Genomic DNA, 18,258 nt, shown 5'->3' on the forward strand with positions numbered 1-18,258 from the left:
GTTCATACTTAATACAGATTATATATAAAATATAAAGGCTTACTACACAAATTCATGAAATTCCTAAATTTTAAGTGTTTTGTACTTGTAAACAGCTTACTTTTATCCTATTGCCAACGTTCCATATTCTCTGCCTTTATTCACTTAAAGTTGTGACCTGAATAATTTACATTAAACATTTCTTAGCCTATTCAGGACACAACAGTGGGAAGTCAATTGAATAAATTCATATGGAATAAGAGAGAAATTAGCTCTCTTATTCCATATGAATAAGAACACTAAATTAGCTGTATATAAGACAGTGTTCAAACCAGTTTTAACTTATGGATCTGAGAGCTGGGTCAGAAGTAAAACACATGACCAAAGACTAGAGACTGCAGATTTGAGAGTCCTGAGAAAGATTATAGGCGTGAACAGATGGCATCAATGGCAATATCATATTGAAAATGAGGATATTAGGAAAGAACTTGACATTGTCAGCATCCAGGAATGCGTTAGCAGAGCTAATCTCAGGTGGTATAGTCACTTAAACAGAATGGGCGAAGAAAGATTAGCAAAACAAATGTTCTCTGCCAGGTTGGCAGGAAAACGACCCAGAGGAAGACCAAGATATAGGTGGATTGATACGGTACAAAGTGCCTTAGACGATAGAAATATAAGATCCGATAATGTTGGAGTCTTGACAAATAACAGACTGATTCGGAGGAAAATTGTAGATAGGAAGTTAGTAATGATGTAATTTTTTTCATGTAGTACTATCATATTCTGTACACCCCTTGAAGGTACACGGCAGGAATTTGATGGTGATGATGATATGATATATATAAATGATACAGAGAAAAAAACTCAATGATTTGACAAGGCTGTAAGCATAGGCAAATGACAATGGCTATCAATTCAATGTTAACAGGTGTAAATTTATGCACCTTAGTATGATGAGCTTCTCAAGGGCTCACTTTAGTGAGCATGAGAGTAGTAAACCTGGGGTACGTGATTCTGGACCATGAAATATTTCATGTAATATACATCTGCTATATTATCTGTAGATTGGTCCCTACCGTTTTTTCTTTTCTTGCTCCTTCCTCTCAATGTTATTTAGCATATTCGAGGAGCTAGGAGTGAATCTTTCTTATTTTACTATTTTTTTTCATCTTATGAAGTGGGAATCTGCCTCCTCTCCAACATATTTGCCTCACCTAATAGGCTGAAGTCCCAACTTTCCTGGCTAACATGAAAGGAATTAGGACCAAAATCCTTCAGATATGTGGAAAAGGCCTCTACAACCCTACCACTTTTTTCTTGCAGTGACTTCACTCCAAAATCCTGATATGGTTGTGCCTTATAATACATCTCCAGCTCCTCTGGTTGTCACAGAGAATAATCAGAACTGCTTTCACGGCTAAGGCAGAGAGTGTCCTGTTTGAGAAGTATATTAGTCTCCAACACAAGCCAGTGTTACTGTGAATGAGGAATATGGAAGGTATGGGATTAACCTTAGAGATGAACTTTACATAGACATATGGAGTGTGTCTATGTAAGGTATATAAAGGAGATGGAAGGTATAAAATTGATATCCCAAGAATTACAAAGACTAGATGGAATGGTGAACATCATTTCGAAATAACAGGATGGTAAGCTAGTTGTTTATACAGGAGATGACTCAAAGCATCATGGGAGTAGCTATGGTATTGAAGAAAGTTCAGGTGAAAGCTATTCTTGGTTATAATCCCATTAATGGCAGGATACTTTGTATTAGACTTAAGGTTTATCCTACTAATGAGTCAAATTGTGGTAGTTTATACACGCCACACAGATACGCCTGATGTGAGGAATTCTAAAAAATCTACAAACTGTTTTGGACTTGCCTACAAAGGAGGACTGTGGAATGTACTTTTAATCTTAGGGAACTTGAATGCAAAATGGTTGGTCTGGGTGAACATAACACCCATGGTGAAAGACTGTTGGAATTTGCCCATGCTAACAGATCAGTTATTACCAATACCTGCTTCCAGACTATCAACTAGTTTATCCTTATTAGTTTATCAACTAGTAAGGGCCAAAGTAAAACAGACTCCAAAACCTTCCAAGTTAGGCCCATCCCATTACACTGGATATCAAAGTAATTCCTACTAGGTTCACAGAAGAAACTTTGACATGGTTGGATTATCTTTGGGAGACTAATAAAAACTCACCTGAAATACTCTAGGAAGGAGTCAAGGTTATAATACAGGATTCAGCCTTGATATCATATTCAACATGGGATCTGATCAAAAGGAGGCAGCTGGAGAAGCAAAGAGACACAAGAACTGAAGAATATAAAAAATTACATACAGCAAAAAATTACACAGGGCAAAAAATTACATAGAGAAGTCATTAGGCAGGCTTCCTAATGCACAAGTTTAAACTGCATTAGGAAGAAATAGAAATAAAAAACAGATGGAAAGAGTACTGTAAAAAACTGTACAGTAGAGAGGATAAGAAAAATTTGGAGGGGGCCCTCTCACGAAGAATTTTTTCAATTTGGAACCTCTTCTACTTAGGAAGTTGAAAGAACAATGAAACAGCATAACAATAAGGCCCCCAGTGTAGATAGACTCCCAGGAGAGCTAATTAAGGCCACAGGAGATGAGGGGATATGGGAATTTCATAGATTGATGACAAGGATATGGGAGACAAGATCATGACATAGAGACTGGATGAAGTCCGTTTTCATACCACTGCACAATAAGGAAGATATGAAGGATTGTAAGAACTATAGACCTATTAGTTTAAACTCTCATGCAAGCAAGATTTTATTAAAACTTTTATTAAATCATTCTAAACAGGATTAAGGACAAAGATGAGGTAGAGATGCCAAAGAAACAAGATTTTAGGAATAACAAGGATACCAGAGATCAGACCTTTTGCCCTAAATAGACCACTGAAAAGCATAAAGAATTTAGCCTCCCTATGGTAATGTGTTTCATAGACTATGCCAAAGTTTTTGACTGTGTTCAGCATGAGAAATTGTAGGAAGTAATGAAAATAATGGGTTTTCATCACGTGTTATCAGGCTGATAGCTAACTTGTACAGTGAGCAAGAAACCACGTTAAGAACAGGTACTGGATTAATTGGATTCAGGTCGGCAAGGATGCCTGCGTTCTCCCCACCTGTTTAGTATCTATGTTGAGGACATCATGCATGTGGCATAGAATGAACTTAACAGAGGAATTAGGACAGGTAGCAGATTATCAGTAATCTGAAGTACACTGATGATACAGTACTCCTAACTCAAACTAGGACAAATCCTTGAAGTTAATGAGGTCAGTAAGAACAGAGGAATTCAACTCAATCCTAGTAAAATAAAGATTAGGGTTTTCAAAGGAAATATAGACAGGGAGCTCCTGAGAAACAAGTGTACCTTAACAGAGAAAGAATGGAGGAAGTCAGAAAGTTTGAGTACTTGGTGTCCATTATTATTAATGTGAAGAATGCTGTTCAGAAGATATTAGAAATGACTAAAACAAGAGACATGCCTAAAATCTAGAAAGAAAAATCTGTTGCCACAGAAACAGAAAGAAACTTTTTTTTCCAGAAAGTAAAGTTCCTGGAAAAGAGATGATCAAATATCAGAGATACCAATGACATTCTATTATTATTACATGACACCTGTAAAGAGTCCGAGGACTCATCATGCACGAGTATTCCATTCCACCACACACACAATTCACCATCTCTCATACTTAATCCTCCAACTATCACAACAATGCCACGATCGTCAACACACATCATCTAATGCCCATGACTACCACCACCACTACAAATAGTACTTTTTTGTATGAAAATTGTAAGTGTTCTCATGGCTGATTTGCCTGTATGCAAGATGAAAAACCCGAGCTCCCAGGAGAAAAAAAATCTTACTTTCTATCACCCCCTCCACACCTCATACGAGATCAACAAACTCAGTGGTTGTTAACCTTTTAGTAGTCGTGGTCCCCTAAGTAACCTAAAATATTTTTACAGCCCCCTAGTTTGTAGTAACATAATAATAATAATAGTTAAACTTTTTTTTAAAATAGTGGTTTTACTTTCTGATTATAATGAAAAAAAAATCTGATTATAATGACAAAATCAAAAACTTTACTGTATTTATATTTAGGAAATGAAATAATGTTCTTTGTTCATGTTATAATGGGGTAAATTTTAAGAAATCACAAATCAGTATTACAGCACTGAATGTTTCGAAAAGTAATTGCACTCAAGTAGCACTTAACAAAGTTAAGTTCAATGCATTCATACTAGTATTTTTAAAACTTCAGAGAATCACTTCTATCACACGTCCAGTAGGCAGATGTCACGACTTGTAGCGTTATCAGCAGCGAAAAGTTGACTTGTGGCGCCACCACAAAATAAATTACTGCATTAAACTGCATAATTCAGATTATTAATACAAAACGATACAGGTTTGAAACAAAGTAAAATAAGGAGCAAAAAATAATTATTTTAAGAGATTTCAAAAACTTTAAAAACGTTCTATAAATTTTTTGCTATCCCCCCTAGGTGGGGGGCACGGCCCACCGGTTAAGAATCACTGAACTAGACTCACCCTCAACTGAAAGAGACCAGATAACGATTCCTCTTGTCACAACAAGAATCAAACTCACATATTCTGTTTAAAAATTATACAGTCATAGCAATGGTGGGGTGGGCACAAAAGTTGTGCAACCACTAGCGTACGAACAATTATGTTTTTATTTGAATGTTATATTTGCATCTGACATGTAAATGAGTATAGTTTTATATCTAAAGAAATATTAAGCAGTATATATAATTTACATACTTGAAAAGTTAAGACCATATTGGATTATGCATAACATTTGTTTTTTTAATTAAATAATTAAAATAATTCCTCTGGAAATTCTGAAGCTGAACACAGCAAGTTTTCCCAAAAAATATTTGGCAATGCATAAAAATTCATAAATATGTATATATCAATATTCCAATAAGAATTCTAGACTTTTTGTAAAGAAAAAGTCTAGGATTCATATTGGAAACTTTGCATAAGTATAGGGCAAGGTCAGGAGAGATCATGCAAGTTGATTATAAAGTTATAAAAAAGTTTAAAATAAGTCCTACCTTGATGAAATGCAGAAACAGTTCTACTAAGTGAGGATGGGATCCATCCAGCAGAAGTATTTTTATTATTCATTGTTGTAGTTACCTAAATAAAGCAACTTTTATAAGTGCACAATTTAAAAAAAAAAAAAAAAAAAATCTATATTTTTTTTATTAGCAGTCTGTAGCATACTCAAACAGTAGCTATATGATCTAATTTCTTTCAGAAAAAAATGCTATCAGCATAAAAACCATTATTAAATAACTGGTTTTTATTAACTGCTTCTAACGAAGTTATTTAGTTGATTAACCCGCTCGAGCTGAGTTACTGAGTGAGCACTTTGCAAGAACATATCATCCAGGTGGTGACATTGCAGAAACGAATAAACCAGTAGATTATACGGGAATTGTGGTTAATGAAGTGGAGGTGAGTAGTCTATTGCATAACCTCAATGTCAATACATCTGTGGAATTGGATGGTATACCAGCTCGTGTAATACGAGAAGCAGCTAAAGAATTGTCAGTACCCTTCACCATTTTGTTTGAGTCTCGGGTCTGGGTTAGTCCCGAGCGGGTGGAAGGAGGGGAAAATAGTTCCACTGCATAAAGATGGTTCCAAGACTGCTGTTGTAAATTACCGACCGATTAGCATATCAGGAATCATTGTCAAGGTCTTAGGGAAATTAGTCAAGAAAAGAATACAGGATTGGATAGATGAAAATGGGATATTGTATGGGGGACAACATGGTTTTGTGAAGGGTAGATCATGCCTCAGTAACTTGCTCACGTTTTATAACACAGTGACGGCTGAACTGGATAGGGGTAATGGGTTTACAGTGATACTACTGGACCTTGACAAGGCCGTTGACAGGATACCACATGGAACCCTAATCAGTAAACAGGAGCAGATGGGGATAGATATAGGGTTGGTAAGATGGATAGGAAGGTGGTTGAAGGAGAGATACCAGAGAGTGGTTTATTCAGGAGTGGAGTCAAAAAGACGTCTTGTGACTAGTGGAGTGCCGCAGGGCTCTGTTCTTGGACCACTGCTTTTCAATTTGTTCATCAATGATATTGGAAAAGATTTGAGAGGAAGTGTTCACTTGCTTGCTATGATGCAAAGTTGGGTAGAGCAATTGTGAGTGCACAGGATGTCAAAATTTTACAGGATGATTTGGATAGTTTTCAGGACTGGGCTAGGAAAAATGGATGTCAGTTTAATGTGGCAAAGTGTAAGGTTATGCACTTTGGGGTGAAAAGAATAGCAGCAGTATATCGCATAGGTGGAACCGTACTCCAGGAGATTGATGAGGCCAGGGATTTGGGAGTGCTGGTGGATAGGGAGTTGAAGTTTAGGGGGCATATTGCAAAAGTAACTAAAACAGCTCACCGAATCACTTGGCTTATGAAAAATGCAGAGAGAAGCAAGTTGTTGTTCCTCTGTATCGAGCCTTGATAAGACCCCATCTGGACATTTGTGCCCAGTTATGGGCACCAGGGTTTCTTCGTGATGGGGAGGAAGTGGAGAGGGTCCAGAGACGAGTGACCAAGATGATAGCAGGTCTGTGGAATGAACCTTATGAGAATAGGTTGAGGATTTGTGGGTTGCAGAAATTGGACGATAGGTGAAGGAGGGGTGATATGATTGAGACATTCAAATTACTGAAGGGTTTTTATAAGATTGATCCAGAAGATATTTTTGAAAATATGACTGGTGGTGGGAGGACTAGGGGCCATGCATGGAAGCTGGGCAAGAGCGTGGTTGACAAAAGGGTGTTAGAGCTAGGTTTTTTACTTGGAGAGTGGTGAATGAGTGGAATAAGCTTCCAGAGTCTGTTGTGGGTGCTACGACCGTGAATGAGTTCAAGGCAAGATATGATAGATACTGTGTGAATGTTGAATAGTTGTTCCAGACATGATGTTAGGGCCTCCCTCGATGAGTCTGTCGACTCCTTGGAGTTTCCCGGAACAATAATAATAAATAATAATAACTCATATTTTACTCTAAGAATTTATTAATTCAAGAGACACTGCCTGCCATATATCATCTAGACAGCTTAGGTGACACCTTAGATGAAAATACCTTTTTTAATGAGAGTTGGTGCTGAATAAAACCGACATCAGGAAAACATCCACAACATTACAAATTAACAAAATACATTAATATTACTTCAAAAAATGGACAGAAACATTTTGTGTACAGAAAGTTCAGTGATATAGAAACAATCTGTCATTCTCCAACATGTAAACACAAAGAAAAAAATTCACCTCCATACAGCAAGGGAACATATCATACCGAAGTAAATAATTTGAAATAATAATAAACTAAAAATATTTACAATGGACTATGCTATTATTCTCAAAACCGAATATTCATTTCATCAAAATACCCTCATTTGCATTCCAAACCTAATGATACATTTCTATTTCAAATCCTCAAAACTACATACATTTCCTAACATACTCCAATTTCAACATCTTATCAACAATCCACTTTACATGCTATGCCTATAACATGGATTACATGATGTGCATGTAGCCACCATCACATGGCACAAATCGCATAATAGGAAGCTTTACATACCTATCTTCCTACCCATATCACATCAGGTCAATATCCATGGACAAAAAGTGTTCACATGATGATCACCCAAACAACCTCATTCTTCTATCAAGTGACCTGGAGAGTACAAAATTCTCTGTGCATGCAGTATCTGATGTTGGATGGATCCATAGGAAGAAATCTGCCTCAAAGAACATATCAAAGATGTAGTGAAAAAGTATGCACATAAATCTGGAGTGGTGTTTAGTACCACCAAAGAAAAACATCAAGTACTTTGGCAACTCAAAGGGATGTCATACATTGAATTCAACAACTATGTTCAAGTATAAAAAAGCTGCTGAAATGCTATGGTGTCCAATCCAATGTAACAAAAAACAACCTCCAATCTTTAACCAGCTTTGGTCACCTTATACCTACATATAAAAGAGCTGGGCTATGACTAAAGTTACAGAACACACTGCAACAAGGAGACACCCATGACATCTCAATGAAACATTCAGTTTAAGTTCATTCAATGTACAACAATTATTAATTTAGAAATCTGTGAATACCATTATTCTAATTTTGTAATTTAATATGAAGATGCACAAAACAATTAATCAGTTCTATTTCTGAATATGTTATAAGTGGTTCTTGCCCAATAAATAACAGTTAAACTAATTTATAATTATTCTTTAACATTCCAGTATCACCAATGGATATAAAGGATCAGGGTCTAACCTTAAGCCTCCATAGATCAGCTGGTATGGATAAGTCCTTTAGTTGGAAAGAACCAGGTTTGAATCCCATCTACAATGCGAGGAACTTTTATTAGGTCTTATCAAATGGTGAGTTAGCCTCTCATATATAAGTGGAGAGTTTTTTCTCCTGGAAACTGAATTTATGTCACACAAAACAGTCAAACCATCCCTGTGAACACACAGACTTCCAGATACTTTGTCCTTGGAATACAGCAGAAGAATGGAATGCCAGCTGTATTAATTCACTATGACCCTAATCAGAGGACTCTATCCATCCTAAGGAATGGATGGGTTGAAAAAGATCTAACATTAAATAAGATGCAAGGCAGATGGGCACTATTCCACTGCTATTTATATGGACCACATTAAGGGAAATAGAATTAAACAATATCAAATATCTGATATGCACGTAATATTATATTACATCATCAGTAACCTCTTATCAACAATTTTCCTCCAAATTAATCTGTCATCTATTAGGACTCCAATTTTATCAGATCTTATATATCAGCATTCTAAGGCACTTCTCACTGAATCAGATCTTTTTCTTACCATGCTTGCAAAAAATACTTTTTTTATAACCTTTCCTCTCCCATTCTGTTTAAGTGACCACTCACATATTCCCGAAGTCCAACAATGTAAAGTTCCTTCTTAATATCCTCACTTTTAATATGATTCTACCATTGAGGAAGTCTGTTCACTCCCCTAATTTTTCTCAGGGCTCTGATATCCATAGTCTGGTATTCGATACAAGTGCTTTAGTTCTCTAGCTGTCATATCTGCAAGTTAAAATTAGCTAAAACACTGTTTGGTATGCAAAGGGGCACCCAAAAATAACTGGAATCTGAACTTGGCAAGCACATTTTCTAGTTACGGATGCTGCTGCTAGGCATCGTGATTTGCAGTTTTCTACACCAGTCTGCAAAGTGGGGTCATCCTGTGTGAGCTTATTCATTGTTCTCGTTGATTTTTTGTTAGTGCTTGCAAGCAAGTTTGGTGATTTTGTGTTTGCTGACCACAAGGAACAGAGAGTGTGCATGAAATTTTGTTTTCTTTTGGCTAAAACTGCAGCTGAAACTATTGCTATGCTTCAGCAACAATTTTAAAGACAATGCTTTAGGTAAAAAATGCAGTTCTACAATTGGTTTTCCCCATTTCAAAAATGGGGATGTCAGTTGAAGACCAACCACGATCTGGTTGACCTTTGACAAGCAGAAATGATGAAAACATCGAAAAGGTTTGCAGGCAATCAATGAAGATTGTCAAAAGACTACTGAGCAAGTTTCTGAAAATGTTGAAATGTTGTTGCTGTACCACGACAATGCATCAGCACACAAGGCAATTGTTCTCCATCCTTCCTACTTGCCAATCTCTAAATGTGACTTTTTTCTTTATTCCAAAGATAAAGTAAACCATGAAAGAGCAGCGATTCGTTGATGTGGAATGGACGAAGTGAAAGAAAGGTAGCTGGAGGTCATTAGCAGTATTCCTGTTGAGCAATTCCAAAATAGTTCAATGCACTTGAACTGTTCCAGCAGTTCAAGTGCATGGACTCACATGGAGAGTACTTTGAAAAATGACTAGGATATGGTACTACCAACTTTAATAAAATTTTAAAAAATAATAAATAAATAAAATCCACTTATTTTTGGGTACCCCCCTTGTATACATATACAGCGACTTAATGCCACTTTTCTACATGATAGAAAAGTGGAATTAAACAGGGGCATCGCAATATAGATGAATAATAGTGGAGATAGCATGCAACCATGTCTCACATGTAATTTGACATCCATTCAACTCTTTAATCTTCTCAACATTTGAAGTGCTTAAAAATAATATATAGACTATATTTGCCATAATATTCCATTCACACTACGTAATTGTGTGAATTACGTAGTGTGGAGACCAACGTGGTTTTCAACGTGGTCCCTTTTTATATATGGGGACTATGAGAGCTCTACTCCAATCGTCAGAAATTCTGTCCAGGCATTCTAGACAGAATTCCTGAGTTGAGAAAGCATGGGAATATAACAAAGATCTGTATTTAAGTTTTGTCGATCTGAAAAAGGCATATGACAAGGTACCAAGAGAGAGAGAGATGTTATTCAATTGCCAATAGAATTGAAATGCCAAGAGAGAAGCTAATGCGCCATTGGCACCATATACTGTTATATGGTGTCAATGGGGCATTATATCAAGCTATACTTAGTCTTTATTTGAGTTGCAAGTCAGCAGTTAGAATTCAAGGAAGTATATACGAAGATGGTTTAATGTTAAATCTGGCATGAGACAAGGATGTACATTAACCCCTCTGTTATTCATTATCTATATGGATCACATTATGAAGGAAAGTGGTATTAAACATGACATCAGAATTGGAGATGTTAATGTCAGCTCTTTGCTTTATGCGGACGATGTTATACGTCTAAATAAATCCACTACAAGTCTGCAAAATTTACTGACTAAATTGAATAACTGTTGGAATAGATATGGCATGAAGGTCAGCATTAAAAAGACAAAGACAATGAAAATAGGTAAAATCGTTGAAAATGTCAAATGTGTTGTGAACGGAGAACCTGTGGAATAAGTAAAGCATTTCAGCTACTTAGCAAAGATTTTTTACTAAAGATGGTAAATTAAATATGGAAATAGACAACAGAATCAACAAAGCTGGTATGGAAGGAAGTCAATTGAATAAATTCATATGGAATAAGAGAGAAATTAGTTAGAACACTAAATTAGCTGTATACAAGACAGTGTTCAAACCAGTTTTAACTTATGGATCTGAGAGCTGGGTCAGAAGTAAAATATTTGACCAAAGACTAGAGACCATAGTTATGAGGGTCCTGAGAAAGATTAGAGGTGTGAACAGATGGCATCAGTGGCAATATCATATGAAAAACGATGATATTAGGAAAGAACTAGACATTGTCAGAATCCAGGAATGAATTAGCAGAACTAATCTCAAGTAGTATGGTCACTTAAAACAGAATGGGCAAGGAAAGATTAGCAAAACAAATGTTCTCTGCCAGGTTGGCAACAAAACGACCCATAGGAAGACCAAGATATAGGTGGATTGATACGGTACAAAGTGCCTTAGACGATAGAAATATCAGATCTGATAATGTTGGAGTCTTGACAATTAACAGACTGATTTGGAGGGAAATTGTAGATAGGAACTTAGTAATGGTGTAAATTCTTCATGTAGTGCTAACATATCTGTACACCCCTGAAGGGTACATGTCAGGAATTTGATGATGAGAAATATTCAGAGATCATGGTAATATAAGTAGGATCTGTATTTTACTATATAAGGAGAAGGCATATTTCTTCCACAATTCTATTCAACCGTTTCTCAAGTATACTGGCATAAATCTTGCCAGGAACACACAGTAGGGAAATACCTCTGTAATTCTCACATTCAGTTTTATTTCCCTTTTTACATATATGGGTACTATTAGAGCTCTACCCCAATCATCAGGAATTCATCCCTCTCTCTCCAGGCTTTCTGGACTATACAGGGCAGCTACTGTAAGACTTTTATACCACCATACTTCAGCATTTCTGGTGAAACATCATCTACTCCTGCTGCATTTCCACATTTCAAACCTTTAATGACTTTTTTCTACTTCAAGTATGGATATATATTCCTGATTGTATGTCTGTTGAGTGTTTTTTACAAAGGTGCTATCACTACTCGTTTCATTTAGCAATTTTTCAAATTAATTACTCCACACTTCAAGGATATCTTTTTCTCCTGGTTTCATGTCACCTTTATCATCTCTAACTCCTTTTTCAGCTCTTTTTCCTCCATTTCTAATCTTCTTCAACTTCCAGAACATCTTACCACCTTCTTGATATTTATTTTCTATGTTCTTGCCAAACTCCTCCCATGACTTTTGTTTAGCTAGTTTTACACAGTGTTTCGCTTTCTTACATTTGTCTCTGTATTATCTAAGAGCACAAGCTGACATATTTGCCAGGAACATTTGATATGCTTTCTTCTTTTCCTTCACTTCCTCTTTAACTTCCTGTGTCCACCATGAAGTTCTGATTTTTCTATCCTTGCACACAACCTCACCACATGCTTCTCTGGCTGAATCAATCAGGGTTTTCTTTCAAGGCTTGCCACTGAATCTCCAAGGTTTGGTTCCTAGTTCAATATTTATGTATATTTGACTACATTTCACATCTGAGAGCTGCTCCACTTTTATTCACTTTAAAACTTTCTTACATGTTATTCTTTTTAATATGAAATTCAATTTTATCCTGCTCAAGACTAAATAGTGATCACTTCCAATTTCAAATCCTCTGTACACTCTGGTGTCCTGCACCAGGGAGAAAACATCACTATCAACAATAACATAGTCAATGAGACTTTTCTTATTCCTTGCCTCTTCTCTCCATGTGAATTTGTGCACATTTTTATGTTCGAACATTCTGTTAGTAATAACCAAGTCTTGATTATTACTAATCAGTACTGAGCAGAAATCCAACAGGTATTTGCCATTATTATTAGCTTTGCTCTTATCTACAAATTTTCCCAAAATATTTTTGTAGGTCTGACAATCATTTCTTACTCTGCTATTTAGATCTCCAACAAGGACCAACTTTTCCTTTTTCATTGTGTCAGTTGCTTTCTCTAAAGCATCAAAAAATTGCTCCACTTCTGCCTTAGTAAGAAGTTCTGTGGGAACATAGCCACAAATAAGTCCCATTGTCCAATTCCCCATTCTGATATTTACCCACATCACTCTACTTGAGACTGCCAGCCGTTCAAGAAGATTAGCCTCGTATTTTGTGTTGAATACTATGGCTGCTACTCCTTTTCCTTGATTGTCATTGCCTGAATATAACATTTTTAAAGATCTCACCAGTTTTCGTCTTTTTTGTTTCAGTCACCCCTATTATGTCGATCTGGTACTTATCTAATTCCTCAGCTAGCTCCATTTCTTTGCCATTCAGGCTTCTTATGTTGATAGTACCAATCTTTAACTCTGGTGATATTGGATTGGGGCGTGCTTTCAGATTTGTTCCAGCAGCTGACTTTTCACTATTCGCGTTGGTTCCCTGCCGAAAACAACGGAGACCTTGTTTAACCAGGCAACACCCCAGCCAGCTTGAAATTTGGTCATGTTGTACCGTCATTTTGTATATTAGTTTAAGCCAATAAGAATACAATTTGGTTGGCTAAATCCCAAATTGCCAGCCCTAGTTCGTTCAGTATCCAGGTAGATACCAAAGGGGGGTGCACCACGAGAAGGTGAGGATTGGACATTAGGTCAGAAGCCTCGGTCAGTTCTCTGCATTCCTTTAAAGGCTAAGTGGAGGTCTCCTCTCATGATACAGCTTTGACCTTTAAGCACCCCAACCATTTCTCTTGAAGCAAAAATCTGATCCTGATACCTCTATTTTGCCTGAGCCGAGCTTATTCTTCTCAAAGCTTCCCTTTTCACAATTTTTCTTAGTCTTTTCTCAAATATGCTTGCCCTTTGTATAGATGAATACTATGAGGGCTCTACTCCATTCGTCTGGAATTCAACTCTTTAACCAGGTCTCCTGAATTATGCAGACCAGCCACTGTAAAATGTTCATGTCTCCAAATACAAGTATTTATTCCATACATTTATTTTTATATTTTTTAATTTTTTCTATTACTGATTCCTGGTTTCATTCTTTCATTATTTCTTCATTTCTTTCTTTCTGTTTGTTTGTTTGTTTTTTTTTGTTTTATTGTCCAGATTTTACTTCCATACAACATTATTGGTAGGGCTAATATATTGTATACTTTTAGTTTGGTTTGTTTTTGTACTAGGTTAGGTGTAAATATAGAGTTAATTACACCTGTTATTTTTAAATATTTTGCAATTTTTAGGTTTATATATTTTTTCATTTTCATATGTAATCATACATCCTAGATAGTTAAATGAATTCACCTGTTCTAAAATCTTGCTATCTATTATTATTTTAATTGTTACTGGATCTTGTCCTTTAAAGTCTATCGTTTTTGATTTTTCTGTTGATATTATCATTCCATAATCTTTTGCTATCTCATTTAAATTTAAAATGTCTTTCTGTAAGTTATCTTCAGAAGTTGTAATTATTATTTGGTCATCAGCAAAAAGGAGAGTGTTAAAGTTCACAGCAAGAGAAAGTTTAATACCTTGATGGAAATTTTTATTCAATTTTATGATTTCATTTAGATAAATATTAAAAAGAGTTGCTGAAATGGGACATCCCCTCTCTCGTACAAGATACTTCATAATTTAATCTTATTTATATTTGATTATTTTCATATACACTTATGATAGCTTTTAAAATATTATTTGGAATTTGTCTTTCTTTTAATATGTTAAATAAAATGCTTCTTTTAACTTTGTCAAATGCTTTTTCAAAGTTAATAAATGTAATATGTGTTTCTAAATCGTATTCTCTTCTTTTCTCTATTATTAATTTTTGACAAAAGGCCGGTCTATACCTGATCATCCTTTTATAACTCCATCCTGCACTTCTAAAATGAAGTTTTCAGAATATTTTATTAATTTGTTATTTAAATTTCTGCTATATAGTTTGTAACAGGAATTTAGAATACTAAAAATACTCTATAATTTTTAAGATCAACCCCACTACCTTTTTTTTAAAGACAGGGATCACAAATTGCTTTTTTCCATTCTATTGGTAGGTTGCTATTTGAAGAGATTTTTTAAAAAATAATAGGAGTCTTTCTTTGAACATTATTCCTGCATATTTATATAATTCTGAACCAGCTTATCTTCTTCAGGTGATTTTCCATTTCTTGTTTCTTTCAGGCAGATTTCTAATTCATCATCATCAAATTCCTGCCATGTACCCTCATGGGGTGTACAGGATATGATAGTACTACATGAAAAAAAAATTACATCATTACTAACTTCCTATCTACAATTTTCCTCCAAATCAGTCTGTTGCTTGTCAAGACTCCAACGTTATCAGATCTTATATTTCTACCGTCTAAGGCACTTTGTACCATATCAATCCACCTATATCTTGGTCTTCCTCTGAGTAGTTTTGCTGCCAACCTGGCAGAGAACACTTGTTTTGCTAATCTTTCCTCGCCCATTCTATTTAAGTAACCATACCACCTGATATTAGCTCTGCTAATGCATTCCCGGATGCTGACAATGTCAAGTTCTTTCCTAATATCATTGTTTTTATTATGATATTGCCATTGATGCCATCTGTTCACACCTATAATATTTCTCAGGACTCTCATATCTGCGGTGTGTAGTCTTTGGTCAAGTGTTTTACTTCTGACCCAGCTCTCAGATCCATAAGTTAAAACTGGTTTTGAACACTGTCTTGTATACAGCTAATTTAGTGTTCCAACTAATTTCTCTCTTATTCCATATGAATTTATTCAATTGACTTCCCACCATACCAGCTTTGCTGATTCTGTTGTCTATTTCTATATTTAACTTACCATCTTCAGTAAAAATCGTGCCTAAGTAGCTGAAATGTTTTACTTGTTCCACAGGTTGTCCATTCACAACACAGTTGACATTTTCAATGATTCTGCCTATTTTCATTGTCTTTGTGTTTTTATTGCTGACCTTCATACCATATCTATTACAACAGCTATTTCTAATTTAGCAATTTCTATTTCTAATTCTTCTTTAGTTATTTCATTTTCATTAAATGTTTGCCAGTTATCTTTTTTAAAATATTTATCTGTTCACAATTCTGTACAGAAATTTAGAAATTCTTCTAATTTGAATTCGGTGTTTAATTTTACATTTTCTTTAGTATCTGTACTTAAATGTTTCAAAATCTTATATACATTGTTTTCTGACTTCTCTTTTAGCTATGGCTCTTATTCTTTTATGTTCTATTTCATCTTCTAATCTTTTACTGCTTAACCATTTATGATATGCTTCTCTTTTCATTTTGATTATTTCTTTGATTGTATTCTCCCATATCTTCAGTTTCTTTTCTCTTTTTATTGAATTTTTTTTGTCTTTCCTAAGCTTTCGTTTGCTGCTGTATTTAGTATAATTTTTATATTAAGCAATTCTATTTCTACATTTTGTTTTATTTTATCTAAACATTGGTTAATTCTTTGTTCATATAGCCACTGTATATTTGTGTCATTTAATAATCTAGTTTTATAAACAAATGTTTTAAATTTTCTTTCTGTTCTTGTTATTTGTAGCCATTTAGGTTAATCTTAATTTCATTTTAATGAGGAAGTGGTCACTACTTATCTCATATACTCTGTGAACTCTAACATCTGAAGAGAACTTTGATGTCTTTTCATTTAAGATAACAATCTAATATTGACTTCCATCCTCTTGCTGCCCAAGTATATTTATGTGAGCCCTTATGTTTATAGAAAGAATTTATTATTTTAAGGTTATTATAAACTACAAAGTCCATCAATTCTTTATCATTTCTGTTTGGAGTGTACTTAGAGAGGGGAAACTCCGATACAAACCCTGGTAGTGGGCAGCAACAACTACCCGTATTGGCCTGAGGCTGAAGACAATTAATATTAGAAAGGCTCATATCCAGAAATTTACAAGCCAGATCAATTTATAGGACTAAGGATTGTAAACACTGTGATGTGGAAAGCAAGGGGAAACTACCATATTATTATCCCTAGAAAAAGTGGCATGGAAACTAGAAACAATCAAAATGAGATCAGCGATGGAGCCTCCATGAGAGGAGTCATGCCCAGCAGGGGGAAGAAATCAGGCTTCTCAGGCCATAAACCAGCAAAATCCTGATACTGACAGAAAGAAGGAGAAAAATTATACAAACATAGGAACATGGAATGCGAAAACCCTATTAGAAATGGAAAAACTTGAAAACATCTAAAAGAAATGACGAGGCTTAATATAGACATACTGAGAATATGTGAAACAAGTTGACAGGATCAAGGCAATTTCTGGAGCAATGATTACAGGATAATATTCTCAGGAAGAGAGAGAGAGAGAGAGGGGAAAAGCAGGGATAGCAATACTACTCAAGAAACACTTAGACAAAAAAGTAACCACAACAATCAAACAGAGTGGCAGCATCATGGCAATTAGCATCCAATTTGAACCAGTAAACCTGAACATTATAATGGTCTATATGCCTATGACTGGATTGCAAGGATGAAGACATAGGCGTATAGACCATTATAATGTTCAGGTTTACTGGTTCAGATTGGATGCTAATTGCCATCCAATGACAGAAGAGTGATTCTGTCACTCTGTTTGATTGTTGTGGTTACCTTTTTGCCTAAGTGTTTCCTGAGTAGCATTGCTACCCCTCCTTTTCCTCTCTCTCTCTCTCTCTTCCTGCAATGTATGAGCAAATTGAAGATATATAGAACACATTCAAACAAAGAGATGGCACAATAATAATGGGAGATTGGAACGCAATCGTAGAAGAAGGAAAGGAGGATAACACTGTAGGAAAATTTGGCTTAGGACAGAGAAACGACAGAGGACAGCATCTAGTAGATTTCTGCAAACAGAAGGAATTAATAATCACAAACACAATATTCCAAACACACAAGGAAGAAGATACACCTGGAAGACACCAGAAGACACAAATAGATACCAAATTTATTATATAATAGTCAAAGCAAGATTTAAAAACCAAGTCAAATTTAATAAAGCCTTCCCAGGAGCAGATGTTGATAGTGACCACAACCTTATATTAATGAAAACATAATTGAAATTCAAAAAACAACAACACACAAAGATCAACACATTGAAACTAAAAAATGAAAACATCAAAATTCTTGTGTAGAGGCTTAAGTGCTGTGAGGACATTATGTTGGAGGTTTAATGGACTTTTTACAGCACTCACAAAGAATTAAAATAGAATTT

The 18,258-nt window shown here is 35.4% G+C and overlaps 1 protein-coding gene across 1 annotated transcript in view; it reads right to left on the reverse strand.

The window, feature by feature from the left end:
- LOC150107421 (transcription initiation factor TFIID subunit 1-like) overlaps window positions 1–18,258 on the reverse strand; it is a 688,572-nt gene that overhangs the window by 489,935 nt on the left and 180,379 nt on the right. The window contains exon 11 of the mRNA XM_090391849.1: window positions 5,117–5,201. Coding sequence (XP_090247975.1) covers window positions 5,117–5,201 — 85 coding nt within the window. The remainder of the gene's footprint in view (window positions 1–5,116; window positions 5,202–18,258) is intronic.

Source organism: Typopeltis vanoorti, chromosome 4 (assembly GCF_054136105.1).
Source record: "Typopeltis vanoorti isolate ZY-2024b chromosome 4, IOZ_Tvanoo_1.0, whole genome shotgun sequence".
Taxonomy (NCBI): Eukaryota; Metazoa; Arthropoda; class Arachnida; order Uropygi; family Thelyphonidae; genus Typopeltis; species Typopeltis vanoorti.